Source organism: Lepus europaeus, chromosome 21 (genome assembly GCF_033115175.1).
Source record: "Lepus europaeus isolate LE1 chromosome 21, mLepTim1.pri, whole genome shotgun sequence".
Lineage (NCBI taxonomy): Eukaryota > Metazoa > Chordata > Mammalia > Lagomorpha > Leporidae > Lepus > Lepus europaeus.
Window position 1 is genome coordinate 19,873,853 of NC_084847.1, and position 16,227 is coordinate 19,890,079.

The 16,227-nt window shown below is 47.9% G+C and overlaps 1 protein-coding gene across 3 annotated transcripts in view; it reads left to right on the forward strand.

The window, feature by feature from the left end:
* LCMT1 (leucine carboxyl methyltransferase 1) overlaps positions 1–16,227 on the forward strand; it is a 53,980-nt gene that overhangs the window by 25,299 nt on the left and 12,454 nt on the right. For all 3 annotated transcript variants that reach the window (XM_062179767.1, XM_062179768.1, XM_062179769.1), the window contains 4 exons: positions 291–412; positions 4,034–4,110; positions 5,154–5,215; positions 12,896–12,998. In XM_062179767.1, coding sequence (XP_062035751.1) covers positions 291–412; positions 4,034–4,110; positions 5,154–5,215; positions 12,896–12,998 — 364 coding nt within the window. The remainder of the gene's footprint in view (positions 1–290; positions 413–4,033; positions 4,111–5,153; positions 5,216–12,895; positions 12,999–16,227) is intronic.

Consider the following 16,227-nt stretch of genomic DNA (forward strand, 5'->3'; position numbering starts at 1 on the left):
TGGCAGCAACCGCATTCCAACCTCATGTGACTCCACGAGCAGCCCTATGCCAGCCGGCCATGCCCCTCCCCGTAGGGAGCCTGGGCAGCACGGGTCTAAGCGAGCACATCCCGGAGAAAACCCGCCCACCAGATGCAGTGGAGGGAGGCCAAGGTTCTGTGGCCTGGGCTGAAGCAGAAAGCACCTGTGAACGGCTCCCTGCAGCTTTGCTAAGCTCCGCCTCCATGTGTGTTGGGGAGGGCTAATTTCTGACGTCACTGAGCGGTAGCTTGTCTCTCTCCTTGTCTCAGGATATTTCGCTCGAGTCCATGGTGTCGGTCAGCTTGTAAAGGCGTTTCTACAGAAAACAGAATGCCGTTGTCAAGTCCTCAACCTCGGAGCTGGGATGGATACAACCTTCTGGAAATTAAAGGTGAGTCCCAGTTTTTCTCCTCCCTCCCCAGCTGTTGAGGTCTGCGTGGCTCAAAGCTGTAAAAAGCAGCCTAAGAGGTAAGAGGTGACAACATGCCTCCTGCCCCATCTCCACCTACCGTGCCCAGGTGCACCGCACTGCCCTGGCCCCATGGTTTATCTTGCCCGGGCCCCGGTGGTACATGTTTCAGGTTGTTTCTAATTGTTGTTGCTGTCAGCATAATTACAATAAAAATATCTGTGTGTATTTCCCCTGTACATGTGAAAACAGGAAGAAAAAATCCCCCAGTGGAATTGCTGGGACAAAGAGCTCTTTATTGTGGGCATCCTGGATAAAACTTGGAGATTTGTGGGACTGGGTGATGATAATATGGTGCCAGGTCCTTTGTTGGCCTCTGGTTCCATGATTTAACTGCCTTTTTTTTTTTTTTTTTTTTTAAGAGTTATTCACTTGAAAGGCAGAGTTACTGAAAGAAAGGGACAAACAGAGAGAGAGAGAGATCTTCCATCTGTTGGTTCACTCCCCAAACGGCCAGGGTTGGGCGGGGTTGAAGTCAGGAGCCAGGAGCTTTTTCCAGTCTCCCACGTGGATGCAGGGGCCCAAGCACTTGGCCCATCTTCTGCTGTTTTCCCAGGCGCATTAGCAGGGAGATGTCTTGGAAGTGGAACAGCTGGGACTCGAACCAGCGCCCCTAGTGCAGGTGTAATTACATACACACAGAGGAAAAAAAACCTGGGTCTGGTGGGCGGCAGAGCCAGTCTTAGAGCTCTGAATTGCCAGTCTTGGAGACCTGGGCTGGGTCTTTACTGCCAAACCTTTTCCCTGCGAAGCCTTTTCTGGCTGTGTTCTTTGTTGTAGGTTGGTACAGATTTGCTCGGTTCTTCTATGAGGTCGGTCATGTGGCAGTAACGGGTACGTGCATTTTGCCAGATTTCCTTGGAGATGTAGACTGAGATAACTGAGAGTGTATGGACATACCCGACCTGCAGGTCTGTCTGGTGGTCATCGGATCCCTGATAACAAGGTCTCTGGCAATCAGAGGTCCCAAGCTTTCTCTCATGAAGTGAGAATTGGCATCCTCCCCATAGTCTTGGTACTCATTGTTGGCCTAGGGTAGGGTAGCTAACATGTATGATGTGCTTTACAAACGTGACCGAATGCGTTGCATGACAGCTCTGTGAGGCCTCACAAATGAGACATGGGGCTGCAGAAGTTGTGTCTTTCAGAATTGCACGGCCGGTGGTATGGATCCGGGAACAGATGCCGGCACCACAGTGGGCCCACTGTGTGTGTATGGCGTGTCCCGGGCTGTGGTGTGAGGACCCAGAGCAGGACAGTGTAAGGGGACACACTCCATCAGTGCGGACTGAGGCTCCTGGAGAAAGCTGCCGCTGGCTCTGTGCAGCCTCCCCTGTAGGTCCGCTGATGCTTCATCAGTCTGAGCAAAGCGCACTGAGGGGCACGCTGCACCCCTGCCAGAGAAGGAGGAAGGGGGGTTGCAGCGTCTGAAATTCCTCTGTGGAAAGTTTTTTTTATTTGGATGGATGACTGTATTCGAAGGATTTTTTTTCCTTGGGGTGGGGAGTTCCAAGTTCTTTTTGTAAATACCTATTATACGTACACGAGTTTGCTTGAACAAGTTTGTGGAGAGGCATGTGTTTGGCTTGTGTGTTGGCAGTGTTAGTGTGCGTTAAGCCTTGACAGTTGCTAGGGTGGGGCCCATGAAAGAACTGTAATGGATTAGAAAGAGGTAGCTGAAGAGTCTGCTCCCCGGGTCTGCTTCCTGGCTCACCACGGGCTCCTCCCTCTGCGTACCTTCTGCCCTTATCAGATGCTAGGTTAACACAGCTGCCTGATTTGGACTGGAATCTCCGAAAGTCTAAGCTGAAATAAGCCTTCCTCCTTCCTAGGAAGCTCCTTACGAGCTTTTCCCTTGTCACAAAAAACCACCCGGTCTAGCTCCCATCTGTAGGGCAGGGGGCACAGGGTGGTCGATATTGTCACATACACAGAAAGGAAGGGGCGAGTGGAACCCTTGAAGTGGACTCAGTTTTTCGGTGTCTCTCGGATTCTGTCTCCACACGGGGGAAGCAGTGTGTCTGTTGGCAGTCTGTGACGGGGTTGCTGTCATCCCCTGGAGTCCGAGGCTGCCTTCTAGTGTTAGGCCCCGTCTCGGGCGTCTCCATCCCCCCCCCCCCCCGAACTGCCACACGGGCGAGTGTCCAAGGTTGCAGAGAATCAGCACAGAAAGTTGAAGCTGCACTTGCTACAGCCATTTCACCCCTTTCTCTGTGCCAATAAGCTGTTTCTTTGTTTGATTTATTTATTTGAAAGTCAGAATTGGAGAAAGAGAGATCTTCCATCCGCTGGTTCACCCCTGAAATGGCTACACTGGCCAGGGCCGGGCCAGGCCTAAGCCAGGAGCTTCATGAGTCTCCCACGTGGATCCAGGGGCCCAGGGACTTGGGCCATCTTCCCCAGCTTTCCCAGGCACGTTAGCAGGGAGCTGGATCAGGAGTGGGGCAGCTGGCACTCAAACTTAAGCCACAGCGCTGGCCCTGAGGCTGCTCCTTGATAGCTCCAGGTGTGCCCTGTAGAAGCCTTCCTTATGCGGTGAACTCAGAGCTCTGAGAGTCATGTGCGTCAGTGCATGGGAAAGCTCTCTAGAAAGGAGGAAGGCCTTTAAGAGTTGGAGGACACTGTTACACCCTTCACTCATTTGCTTTCTGGAAATTTAGAACATCCTTAACTTCCCATACCCTGAGAGTAGAAGTTCTTAAAAGGTGGTGTAGGATTTCTAAGCACAAGTTACATGCATGGGGCAGGTGGGATAAGCCAGTGCTTGGGATGCCTGTATCCTCTATCCCTGTGCCTGGGATCAAGTCCCACTTCTTCATTTCAGTCCAGCTTCCTGCTAATGAGCCTAGGAGGTAGCAAAGGATGACCCAAGTGCTTGGGACCCTACCACCTACATGGGAGACCCAGATGGCGTTCCTGGCTCCTGGCTCTGGCCTGGCCCAGCCCGGACTGTTGTAGACATTTGAGAAAAAACAGCAGATGGAAGATCTTCAGCCTTCCCCCGGCCTCCTGACTTTTTCTTTCTTCCTTGCTTTCTTTCAAATTAATTAATTAGTTGAAAAAGATAATTTCTGGGGCAAACCTTACAGTGCAGTGGGTTAAGCAGCAGCCTATGATGCCAGCATCCTGTGTATACACATTGGTTCGAGTCCACTTCTGAGTTTTCTCCCTGCTAATGTGCCGGAGAAGGCAGCAGAAGATGGCCCAATTCCTTGGGCCCCTGTACCCATGTGGGAGACCCAGAGGAAATTCCTGACTCCTGGCTTCGGCCTGGTCCAGCGCTGGGTGTTGGGGTGTTGTAGCCATCTGGGGAGTGTACTGGTACATGGAAGACCTCTCTCTCTCTCTCTCTCTCTCTCTCTCTCTCTCTCTCTCTCTCTGCCTCTCTGTAACTCTGCCTTTGAAATAAATCTTAAAGAAAAATAAAAAAAGCCTTCAGCAGCAGCCCATTGGTCTTGGGTGCCTCGTGCTGGGGGTGAGGCAGATGATCAGCGAGTGTGTGGGTGAAGAAGCGCTGATACAGACTGTGTGTGTTTTCCATAGGATGAAGGTCTCCTGCCAAGTAAATATTTTGAAGTCGACTTTCCGATGATAGTAACGAGGAAGCTGCACAACATCAAGTAAGTGTGGACCTCAGGCCGGGGTCAGGCCGGGGTCAGGCCGGGGTCAGGGCTTCTCAGCAGTCTCATTTGCACGCACACCCTTTGAACTGGTAATTTAAGTAAAATCCTGCTGCTTACATTAAGATTTTTTAATGAACACAGGAGTTTCAGCTTCTTCTAGAGATGTCTGATCCTTACAGATTGAAAATATTGTTCAGGCTTCTCCTTTTCTAGGTTATCCTTTGAAAGTAAATTCTTTACCTTTTCTAAAACAAGATTGTATTTTATGTTAAATATGCTATTAATATGGAAGTGGCATTTCTGATGCCCTGGGAACTGCAGACGACATGGAGCTGGTAGAACTCTGCATGAAATGAGAGTAAATGGGCTCTAAGCGAAGCCCAGAGGTGGTTCCCTCAGATAAAGAGTAGATTGGTGCTGTGTGTACCTGTTGGGATATTGAGTTTGGGTCTCCGATTGCTGATTTTTTTCATATGTTGGGTTGATGGAGTTATCACAGAAATGTTACTGAACTTTAGTTTGTGTAAGAGTCTTCTTTCTATTACCTATCACAACTACTTAAAATTTTTTGTTTGAGAATAGGCAAGAAACTTGAATATTTAGAAAATTCTTGTTAGCCTGTCTTTAGCTCTTTCTGAGTTTAAGCACTTTTTGATCACTTTGTGATTTGCCTGTTAAACGCTGAATAGAATGTTTAGCAGCCCTAATCTGAGACCTGTATACACTGAATCCTTATTGTGTGTGCCTGGGGTCAAATATATTTACACAGTGGCTCTGCACAGTAGCAGCATGTACAGGCTGAGCATCCCTGACTCTGACACTTTTTCAGCATTGTGTCTGCATGGGGATAAACAACATCAAAGCTCTATGCAAAATATTAAAAAAAAATCCAAACTCTGAAACATTTATATTCCCAACATTTCAGGTACAAGCCCCTCACCCTGTGTCTGCCACGTCACTAGCAGGCATCTGCACTTTTGCAACCAGTGAGCTCTTGAGTAAACTGACTCATCCTTCTCCGTTTTCTCGCCTTCCCTTAGATGCAAGCCTGTCCTGCTGAACCCCATTGTGGAGTTACACTCAGAGGACACGCTTCAGATGGGCAAGTACTCGGAACCCGAGGAGTGCAGTGTGAACTCTAGAAGCATTTGTGCTACTTGTTTTTCCTTTTCCTTCTTAAAGATGATTGTGTGTGTTTGTGTGTGTGTGTGTGTGTGTGTAGAGGGGTTATACACAACATATGCATCTACTGATGGATGTTTACTTGTAGTACAGTTACAGTAAAGGAATTTACAACGACTTTCTGTGTGACTCTTCTCAGATGGCCTTAGGTCCCCAATCTTAAATTTTTTTTAAGATCTGTTTTTACTAATTATAAATGCAGAGTGACATAGAGGGAGAGACAGAGATCTTCCATTTGCTGGTTCACTGCCCAAATGGTTGTAACAGCCAGGGCTGGGCCAGGCCAAAGCCAGGAGCTTAGAACTCCATCCGGGTCTTTCATATGGGTGGCAAGGGCCCAAATACTTGGGCCATCCCCCTGCTGCCTTCCCAGGCTCATTAGCTCATTTTTATGTTTTAATAAAATCTATTTTCAATTAATTTTATGCATGTAAGATTAACCCTACTCCAAGTACAGAGTTCAACAAATAGTATGCAAAACAAAACAAAACAAAACAAAACTGTTCCTCAACAGTTGAGACAAGGGCTGTTCAAAGTCATCTGCTAGTTCACTCCCCAATGGCTTGCAATAGCCAGGGCTGGGTTCAGGCTGAAGGTAGGAGCCAGGAACTCCATCTGGGTCTCCCACATGTATGGTAGGGACCCAAGTTCTTGGCCCATCACCTTCTGCTTTCCCAGGTACAGTAGCAGGAAGCTAGATTGGAAGCCAGAGCAGCCAAGACTCCAGCTGGTTCTATTTTGTGGAATGCCAACCTCACAAGTGGCAGTTAATGCATGGTATCACAGTGCTGCCCTCCCCAGAATGAGTTTATAAACAGAAATCAAAGCAGTCCATTCAGCAGACTCATGGAATGATAATCGCTCTAAGTAGCACTCTGACCTCAGAATCAGCCCTGAAGGCATTCTGGTCTGGCTGAAAAGCCCATGAGGGCATTTCAGGTGTGGAAAGCCAAGACACTGTGGCAAAAATTGTCCTACATGAAGGACCTCTGTGAGTAAGACCACAGTGGAAAGAAATGAAAGGGTATACTTTTCTCTGAAGGGAGGAGAGAACTTTTGCTTATGGTCTTGTCTAAATAATGAAGGAGTTTGTGGATTCAAAAAGCTTCCATAGCCTAGGCAGCATATGTCAAAAGCCTCAGGTGATCACTGACATCATAGTAAAAGTGTTCATTGTTAAATTAACAACAGGAGTCACTGCGTACTAACTTCCTATGCAGGACCTCTGTCCTCAAAGAGTTGTATTATGAGAGTTAATAGTAAAACTTGTTCAGAAGTGGTGCCGGCATCCCATATAGGCGCCAGGCTCTAGTCCCAGTTGCTCCGCTTCCAGTTCAGCTCTCTGCTATGGCCTGGGAAAGCAGTGGAGGATGGCCCAAGTGTTTGGGCCCCTGCACCCGCATGGGAGACCAGGAGGAGGCACCTGGCTCCTGGCTTTGGATTGGCATAGCGCTGGCCGTGGTGGCCATTTGGGGAGTGAACCGACAGAAGGAAGACCTTTCTCTTTGTCTCTGTCTCTCACCGTCTATAACTCTACCTGTCCAAAAAAAAAAAGAGGTTAATTGAAAATAGATCGTAGTAAAAAATAAGACTGGGAATAGGAGAGGGATGAGTTAGAGGGGTGGGAATGTGGGTGTGTGGGCCAGTTCAGTGGGAAGAATCACTGTGTTCCTAAAGTTGTATTTATGAAATGCATGAAGTTTGTATTCCTTAAATAATTTTTATTTGGGGGGAAAATACAGATTTCATTGCCCCTTGTCTTAAAACTGCCTTCTGAGAAGGACCCAGGGGCCTCTGTGTGCCTCCTGATTTCTTTTCAGCCACAGTAACCCTCATCACCACAGGGGTCTGCTGCTGTCCTCTGAACGTGCCAAGGCATCCTGTGCCCCAGGCCTTTCCTCCTCCCTCCGCCGGGTCTTTTCCTCCTCCGCAGCTTACTTGATGATCTGCTTCTCATCCCCTGTTCTCAGTTCAACCCCCACCTCCTCAGAGAGGCCTTCCCTGACTACCAAGCTGATGAGCAGTCTCCTCTCTCTGCTGCCTTAGGTGTCACTCTTCTCACACTACCTTCTCTAGTTGCTTCCCAGGACCACGTCCTCTGGTGTCATCTTAATTATGCATTTATTTAATCACTCGCTCGCCGTCTCCCTCTGCCGTGTAAGCGTCCTGAGAACACCTGTGTGTTGTTCCGCCGCACCCCCAGCAGCTAGGACAGTGCCAGGCACACCGGGAGTGCCGAGTGAATAAACAGTCCACACAGACATTTCAGGGCGTTCCCAGGCCTCGCAGCTGAGCCCTCAGGAGGAGGGTCTGTACGGGGAGAAGACTGCCCAGACGAGGAAGGGCGTGCAAGGAGCTGGAAAGCTGGCGTGGCTGGAGCTGGCGTGGAGGCAGGAGTGTGGTTCAGGATGAAGCTGAAGAGAAGGTGGCAGGGACAGCATCACCCGGGTTCTCCAGCCCTGCTAAGAATGCAGATTCCATGCTGAGAGAGCTGGAAACCATCCTGCACGCTGTTCGCCACATGTGGCCTTGTTCCTGATTCCCTTTCCCTGCAGGATGGGCAGGGACCAAGCCTGCTTTTCTTCAGCCTATCCCCAGAATATAGTGAGAGCTCACTGAGTATCACAGGGTGGGCATTTGGATACAGGAAATCCTCTTTATGGCCCAGCAAACCTCCAGAAGTGTCTCCATTGTACCTCTGCCCACCCCCTACCTAAAAAGTGTCCCAGGGAAAATCTATGCATCTTTGCAATCCTTACCAATAATTGGTCTTTCATTGAAGACATGGTGCAGGCAATTGATGGGATCCACCAAACATCAACACACTGCTCCTGATACACTTCCTTGGTGGTGATGGAATAGATCCTTAGTTCTGTAATACAGCAGCACTGTGGACTCAGTGTGTGTGTGTGTGTGTGTGTGTTACTGTGTTACTTTATAAAGCTTGATGCTTTTCCAGGTTAGCATAATTAAAGCATAGGCGCTTGATGAGGCAGATAATTAAAGTGTAGAAGCTTTTGCCCCATTAACAAATCCCTACAACACACGTGGCTTCAAGCGTCCGCTGTCTCTTAGATCACAATTCTGCAGCCTGACCAATCGTGTTGGGTTTGTCTGCGTGGACCTTTGAGCACTTGGCTGGATTTAATCACCGGTGGTCTAGTCTGCCAGAGACCGCCACTGTGTAAGTGTAGCAGGCATTGACTAGCCTAGGGGTACCCACCTTTCTTGGCTCATAGTGCCCTATGTGTCTCAGAAAATGTTTCACAGAACCCTGAGGCAAATAAACAAACAGACGTATGCAGCAGTTCTGTGTATCAGTTATTTGGGTTCAGACATCTTAAATATTTGCATCCTAACAACTTAATTAGTCATTTGGGAAAATAATGCACATTAAGTTGAAAGAACAAATGCTATTTTTATTCCACTCTTGAATAATCACAATTACTACTAATGATCTGTGTGCTCTTGTTGAGGACTTGATGCTGTCACTTTGGTATCAGCTGGGACACCGCCCCGTCCACTTTGATGTTCACACAGTACTTTTCAACCACACCAACGTCTGTAACTTGGCTTTGGGAAGATAGGAGGTCACGAAAGGAATGCACAGCAATCTAGCGCTGAAGCTGTGGCTGAGTCATGCGGGTGGTTTGCTTCTGTCTGAGCAGCGCTGAGCCTCTGCGTTTCCCTCAGAGATGTAAAACATCTCCTCCACCTCTGTGTCTGGGAACACCCCAGGGCCCCATGCATATGGTTCAGGATCTAGGGAGCTCAGTGCCTTGAATCTGAACTGTAATCGCATGAGATGGGCATTGTCTACATCAAAGATCAAAGGAAAGGTAATCTGGAGTGGTTATGGAACTTGCCCAGAGCCACATGGTTAGCAAATGGCCGAGTAGAAATGTGATCTCAGCACTACTTGAAATCAAAGCCCAGGCTGCTACAAATTCACTCCAAAGAGAGTGGCATTGGAGACACTGTTCTGGGTAAAAGCCACAGTGTGCCATTTCCCCTAGCAGAGAATAATTAGGGTTATTTAAGAATTTTAAACCATCTAATACTAAGATTTTTGAGATTTTGTGTGTAACTTTGATGCAGTGTTTCTCAGCACTGTTGACATCTGGGGTCTGTCCATTTTCTCTTGAGGGCTTTGGATGAGAGCAAAATCATATGATGGCCTTTAGCGCCCTCTAGCTGTGACCTTGCAACATTTTCCCTGGTGGCAAAATTACCCTGTTTGAGAACCATTGCTTGACTTCAGAAATGACCAAAGTCCATTCTGGCCATATATAAATTGATTCTTAATTTTTCAAACCACAGTTTGACGTCATATTTTCAGGGCTTCTCCCTCTTCCATCCTCTTGGGATTCTGTCCTCTGAAGAAGTGCTGATCACAGAAAGAACCACCAGTAGCCATAGAGAGCTTTTAAATCAGTGTTCATTGGCTTTTCAGGACAGGGTGGCTATGATCTGTTCCTGTAGTAGGCTTACTAGGCTAATCCTCCACCTTGCAGCGCCAGCACACCGGGTTCTAGTCCTGGTCGGGGTGCCGGATCCTGTCCCGGTTGCCCCTCTTCCAGGCCAGCTCTCTGCTGTGGCCAGGGAGTGCAGTGGAGGATGGCCCAAGTGTTTGGGCCCTGCACCCCATGGGAGACCAGGAGAAGCACCTGGCTCCTGCCATCGGATCAGCACGGTGTGCTGGCTGCAGCGCGCCAGCCGTGGCGGCCATTGGAGGGTGAACCAATGGCAAAGGAAGACCTTTCTCTCTGTCTCTCTCTCTCTCACGGTCCACTCTGCCTGTCAAAAAAAAAATTAAAATAAATAAAAAAAAGTTCCTACATATCGCACTAAACACCTGCGTTCCCTTCCATTTTTTATTCTCTTATAGAACAGAATGAGGAGCAGAGGGAGGGAAAGCACCGTGGAGCCCATTTCACCCACGAGTTATTTTCCCCAGCAGCTCACAGCATCATTCCAAAGGTTCTAGGGTTTTTCTGTTGCGCCTTGGTCTCTTGCCAGCGCTCGTGTCCTCCACAGATCCATTCTGTTCCTGCAAAATGAGGTCAAACATCCTTCCAGGATAGATCATCCATCTGCTTGGTTTTTTGTTTTTTAAGATAATGTTTATTTGAAAGGCAGAGCAACAGAAAGGGAGGGAGATAGAAAAAAAGAGAAAGGTAAGCTGGCACCTGTGTATATCGTGCCATATGGGTACCAGTTCAAATTCTGGCTGCTCCACTTCCAGTCCAGCTCCCTGCTAACACACCTGGGAAAGCAGAGAAAGATGGCCCCAGTCCTTAGGCCCCTGCACCCATGTGGGAGACTTGGATGAAGTTCCTGGCTCCTGGCTTCAGCCTGTCCCAGCCTTGGCTCTTGTGGCCGTTTGGGAAGTGAACTAGTGGATGGAAGATCTCTCTGGATCTTGTTTTCTCTCTGTATCTCTGCCTTTTGAATAAAACAAAACTTTAAAAGATAAAGCAGGAAAGTACTGAGGGCAAGCAGGGAAGCACAGTCTGCCCACGTTGCCCTGTGCACAAGCCAGAGAAGTCACATCAGAACGTGAAGGCCCGTCTCGCCCTGTAGAGGCAAACAGTGCCTGAGTGCATTAACAATACACGTGTCTGGCCTGAGCTGTCCATCCCTGAGGGAAAAAAAAAAGAAAGAAAAAGATACAAAACACCAGCATTTTGGAGCATCCTGTTCTCTAGTTCAGGGAAGACGTATCTGACTCAGATTAGGAAGTGAGCTTGCAGAGTAAAACTCCCCTCACAGCACAGTCACTCCCAGAGACTGAGTCAAGCCACACAGAGCTGCAGGGATTGGTGACTGGAGGCTGTGGTGAGCTGGCGTCGCAGGGGAATCGGGTCGTGCTGAATTGGGCCCTTCAAGTAACAGAATTTAATGACTCTTACACACGCCACCATCACAATGCAGCTGCTCCGGGGTTGTACAGGCTGTGTACGCACCGCAGATCCAGGGACAGCGTTGCAGGGCAGTGGTTAGGCTACTTCTTGGCAATGTCTTCATCCCTCCTGAAGCACCTGGTTCAAGACCCAGCTACTCTGCTTCCAGTGCAGCTGTGTTTTATGCACCTGGGAGGCAATAGATGACGGCCCAAGTATTTTGGTTCCTGCCACTGGTTCCTGCCCAGGTAGAGTTCCTGACGTCAGTTTGGCCCAGCCTTGGCCAGTATGGGCATTTGGGAGAGTGAACCAGTGAATGGAAGATTGTGTGTGTGTGTGTGTACATGTGTGCACCCCTCTACCTCTCCTCTGTAACTGTAAGTCTTAAAGAAATACAAATTTCTACTGCTGGAAGATCTGCAGAATCAGCCCATCAGACTATGCTTATTTGTTTTTAAAGTTTTATTCTTTTATTTATTTGAAAAGTAGGGTTACAGAGACAGGGAAAGAGAGAGAGATTTTTCCATCTGCTGACTCACTCCCCAAACAGGAGTGAGCGTCTGCTGTTTTCCCAGGCACATGAGCAGGAAGCTGGATCGGAAGCGGATCAGTCAGGACTCACACCGGCACCATGGGGGATGCTGTCGCTGCAGGCCACAGCGCCAGGCCCCAGACTGCTTCCTAGCAAGCCCTCCCTGTGATTCTGATGTCTGTGAGGCTGAGAGCCCTGTGTACACCATTCCATCCCACCCAAGAGATACGGACAACAAAATGTTTTTATTTTATTTGTAAATACTTTAGGACATAAAGTGTATTCTTTTAAGCATAACACATCACAAACTGGCACAACAGTAGCAGCCTGCCAGTGGGTACCAGTATTTTAGTGAGCTTACCCGCCGATCTCTTAATTGCACTTTTTTTTTTTTTAAAGATTTATTTGTATTTATTTGAAAGGCAGATTTAATTGTATTTATCTGAGGTAGATACACACAAAGAGAGGTCTTCCATCTGCTGGTTCACTCCCCAAATGGCTGCAATGACTGGGGCTGGGCAGCCTGAAGCTAGGAACCAGGGGCTTCTTCTGGGTCTCCCACTTGGGTGCAGACGTCCAAGCACTTGGGCCACCCTCCGCTGCTTTCCCAGGCTCATTAGCAGGAAGCTGGGTCAGAAGTAGAGCAGCCAGGATTTGAACCGGCGCCCATATGTGATGCCAGCCTGCAGGCCAGGGCTTTAAAGCCGCTGCACTACAGTGCTGGCCCCTGTTAATTCCACTTGTAGTATTCTGCTTTAGAGAAATAACTGGACAGGTGCTTCATGGTAATATATACACAGAAAAACAGTTTTTAAAACAGGTGTGGGGTAGTTCCATTTTCTTTTCTCTGCTCAGTGTATGTGAAAGACGGGGAGAGAATGTGTTTTGTTGTACCTAAGATCTTAGCACATAGGCAGAAAGACTGCAGTGTTACATGCCAAAGCACTTACAGTTATCTTTGGACATTATGATTTTTTGTCAGTTTTCACCCTCCTCTTACCTAATGCTTTTAAAATGTTTATTTTCATCTACTGGAAACAGTGAGCATGTGTTTTCATAATGGGTAAGAATAGTAAAGTTACTTTAATTGTTAAGCCTCCTACATTGAAATTGTATTTTCTTGGTGAATTTCTGCTGAAATTATTCTCTCTCATTGCATTTGCAGATGGACACATGATGGATTCAACGAGATACGCCATCGTCGGAGCAGATCTCCGAGACCTGTCTGAACTGGAAGAGAAACTAAAGAAATGTAACATGAATACACAGTGAGATTTTTTTTTTTTTAACCTCTTATGCGTTCATGACTTTATGCCCATTCTGAGATAAGCCCACAGGCAAATGCAGCATGATGCCGGGGGCCCATTTTCAGTGTGGATGTTCTCTCCTTTCATGGCTTCTTGAGTCATTTTCTGGAATTTTTAAGGAACACCTTTTCTCACGTTTGTACCCATATCAGATTCACCCATACTCCCCTCCCCACCCCCTTTTTCACTTTGAGAGGCAGACACATACACGGAGAGAGAGAGAGAGAGAGAGCGAGCGAGCGAGCATGCATCTGTCTGCTGGTTTGCTTCCCAAATGCCTGCGACAGCTGGAGCTAGGCTGGGGCTGAAAGCAGGATCCAAGAACTCAATTTGGTCTCGCATGTGGGTGACCTGAACCCATTTATTGGGTTCACTGCTGTCTCTCAGGCCTGTGTTAGTAGGAAGCTGGAGTCAGGAGCCAGAGCCGGGCATTGAACCCAGGCCCTCTGATATGAGACACCAGGAACTCAAGTGGTATCTTAACTGCTAGGCCAAATGCCCACCCCTTGGCATTATGTTTTTTCTTTATGATTTTTAAAATTTTGGCATTACTTTTTTAAAATACTTGTGCCTAGTGTTTTAAATAAGTTTGAGAGAAAATAGTTGTATGGATAAAAACACAATTGCAACGTATAAAGAAAGGATTAGTATCCAGAGTGTATAAAGAATAACTGTTAAAAAACAAACAAACCTGCAGCTCAGAGGCAGCCGAGTGTCCTGTGAGAACCTGAGTAGCAATCCCATGAAACTCTGTTTTACTCCCTCCAAGTTGGCACAGACATAAAGTTGACAGTGTCAAGTATTGGCAAAGATGCAGGGGCTAGGGAGTGGTGGTGGGCGTGAACATGGGCCAGTTGTGAGGCACACTGAGAAAGTATCTGGTGAAACTGAATGTGTGCACCACATGGTACAACAGTTCCACTGTTGGGCATTCCCCGACGAGGTCCTGCACGTGTGTAAGGAGGGTTGCCATCGTAGCCACTGTTGGATTAATTGAAAGGCAGAGGGACAGTGAGAGGGAGAGACATGGAACAGGGAGACAGAGTGAGAGAGAAGACAAGGTTCTGTCCTCGTTTACCCCCAGATGGCCGCAACAGTTATGTCTGTGCCACGCTAAAGCCAGGAGCCAGGAACTCCATCCAGGTCTCCCACATGGGTGACAGGGCCCAAGCACTTGGGCCATCTTCTGCTGCTTTTCCAGGCACATTAGCAAGGAACTGGATCTGAAAGAGAGCAGCCAGGGCTTGAATCGGTGCTCCAAATATGGGATGGCAGCATCGCAGGTGGTGACAACCTGCTATACCACAATGCTGGTCCCCGTCATTTCTGGTTTTAACTGTTGCTTATGATTGTTCTCATGGTTTCTAGAAGAGAAGATAAAAATAATTTCCTAACCCAACATTGAGAGATAACCATCTTCATAAACTTTATGTCAAAATTCATAAATGTATGTTTTTCTGTGAAATATGAGGTGATCATGTTTCATATACAGTTTGGGAACTTTTTTTTTTTTTTCTTTTTTTTGACAGAGTGGACAGTGAGAGAGAGAGAGACAGACAGAAAGGTCTTCCTTTGCCGTTGGTTCACCCTCCAATGGCCACCGCGGCCGGAGCACTGCAGCCAGCGCACTGCGCTGATCCGAAGGCAGGAGCCAGGTGCTTCTTCTGGTCTCCCATGGGGTGCAGGGCCCAAGCACTTGGGCCATCCTCCACTGCCTTCCCGGGCCATAGCAGAGAGCTGGCCTGGAAGAGGGGCAACCGGGACAGAATCCGGCACCCCGACTGGGACTAGAACCCAGTGTGCCGACGCCGCTAGGTGGCCACAGTTTGGGAACTTTTGAAAGAATTGATTATGGGCCAGTGTTGTGGCACAGCAGGCGGGGCTGTAGCCTGCAACACCAGCATCCTGTATGAGCACCAGTTGGAGTCCTGGCTGCTCTACTTCCAGTCTAGCTCTCTACTGATGCAGCTGGGAAAACAGTAAAAGATGGCCCAAGTGCTTGGGTCCCTGCACCCACGTGGCAGACCTGGATGGAGTTCCTGGCTCCTGGCTTTGGCCTGGCCCAGCCCCAATCAGTGTGACCATTTGGAGAGTGAGCCAGCATATAGAAAATCTCTTTTTCTCTGTCTCTCATTCCTCTGTTACCCTGCCTTTTAAATAAATAAATTAAATCTTCAAAAAAAAGAGAATTAAATATATATGTGTGTCTGTGTACATATATAATCACTTATTTGCTTATTTACCCCTCAGCAAATAATTGAGAACATCTGAGGTACAGGAACTCCCTGTAGAGTCATGAATACAGCAGGTTATATGCTGTGGGGTGAGGAAAAGAGCTGTTAGCAGCTCGTTACATTTGCCTGCTTAGTTACTCCCCTGGCGCCTGCTCTGAAGTGTAGGGAAGCGTGCAGTAGGCCCCTAGCGTCTGGGGACGGTTGAAGCATCGCACTTGTGAACTGCATTGTAGTCCGTTGGGTGGATGTAGTTATTCCTTTCAGCCAATCTCTTGTTGTGGGGCATTTGATTTCCTGCAGTTGATTTTTTTTCCTAAGCTCTCTCACCAGTGAAAACGAATGAAAAGAACTCATTTCTTTCATGGAAGAAATAGTAGCCAGCTACGAGGAACATCTCTTCTCAGGGGGCTAGGAGGAAAAAGGACCCAGTAAAGGAGTCTTAAGAAGGAGCAAAAATGAAGGAGGAATAAAGCAATGGATTGGGTTCTAGACACGGGCAGAGAGAGGGTCTCCGGCCTCCGCAGGCCCTGACCCTGTTGCTGATCACCCAGATAGGAGGAGGTCAAGAAAACTGCTTTCTCCTCCAAACCCTGGGGTAAGGAAGGAATAGCCTAAGCAAGCCAGAGAGGGGAGTGGCTTGAGCTGCATCCAGGTGTCTGTAAGGGGTGGCCTGCCAGTATCTTTGTTCCTTTTGGGTAGTTCCTTAGGAATTTGCTGCTTTTGCTATTCCATAATTCCTTGATCACTGTGGGTCTGGTAAATCAGCACTGATGACTCGTATGTGATTTCTTGACAACTATTCATGTTTGTTTTCAATTCTTGATGGCAAAAGCTTACGTATGAACAACACACATATGAACAGTTCTGTTCGATGCACCTAAGTATTTCTGCATTGATGTGTAACAGATCATTCTGAATTCAGAGGTTCAAAACACAGTGGAGTCTCTCAGGATCCT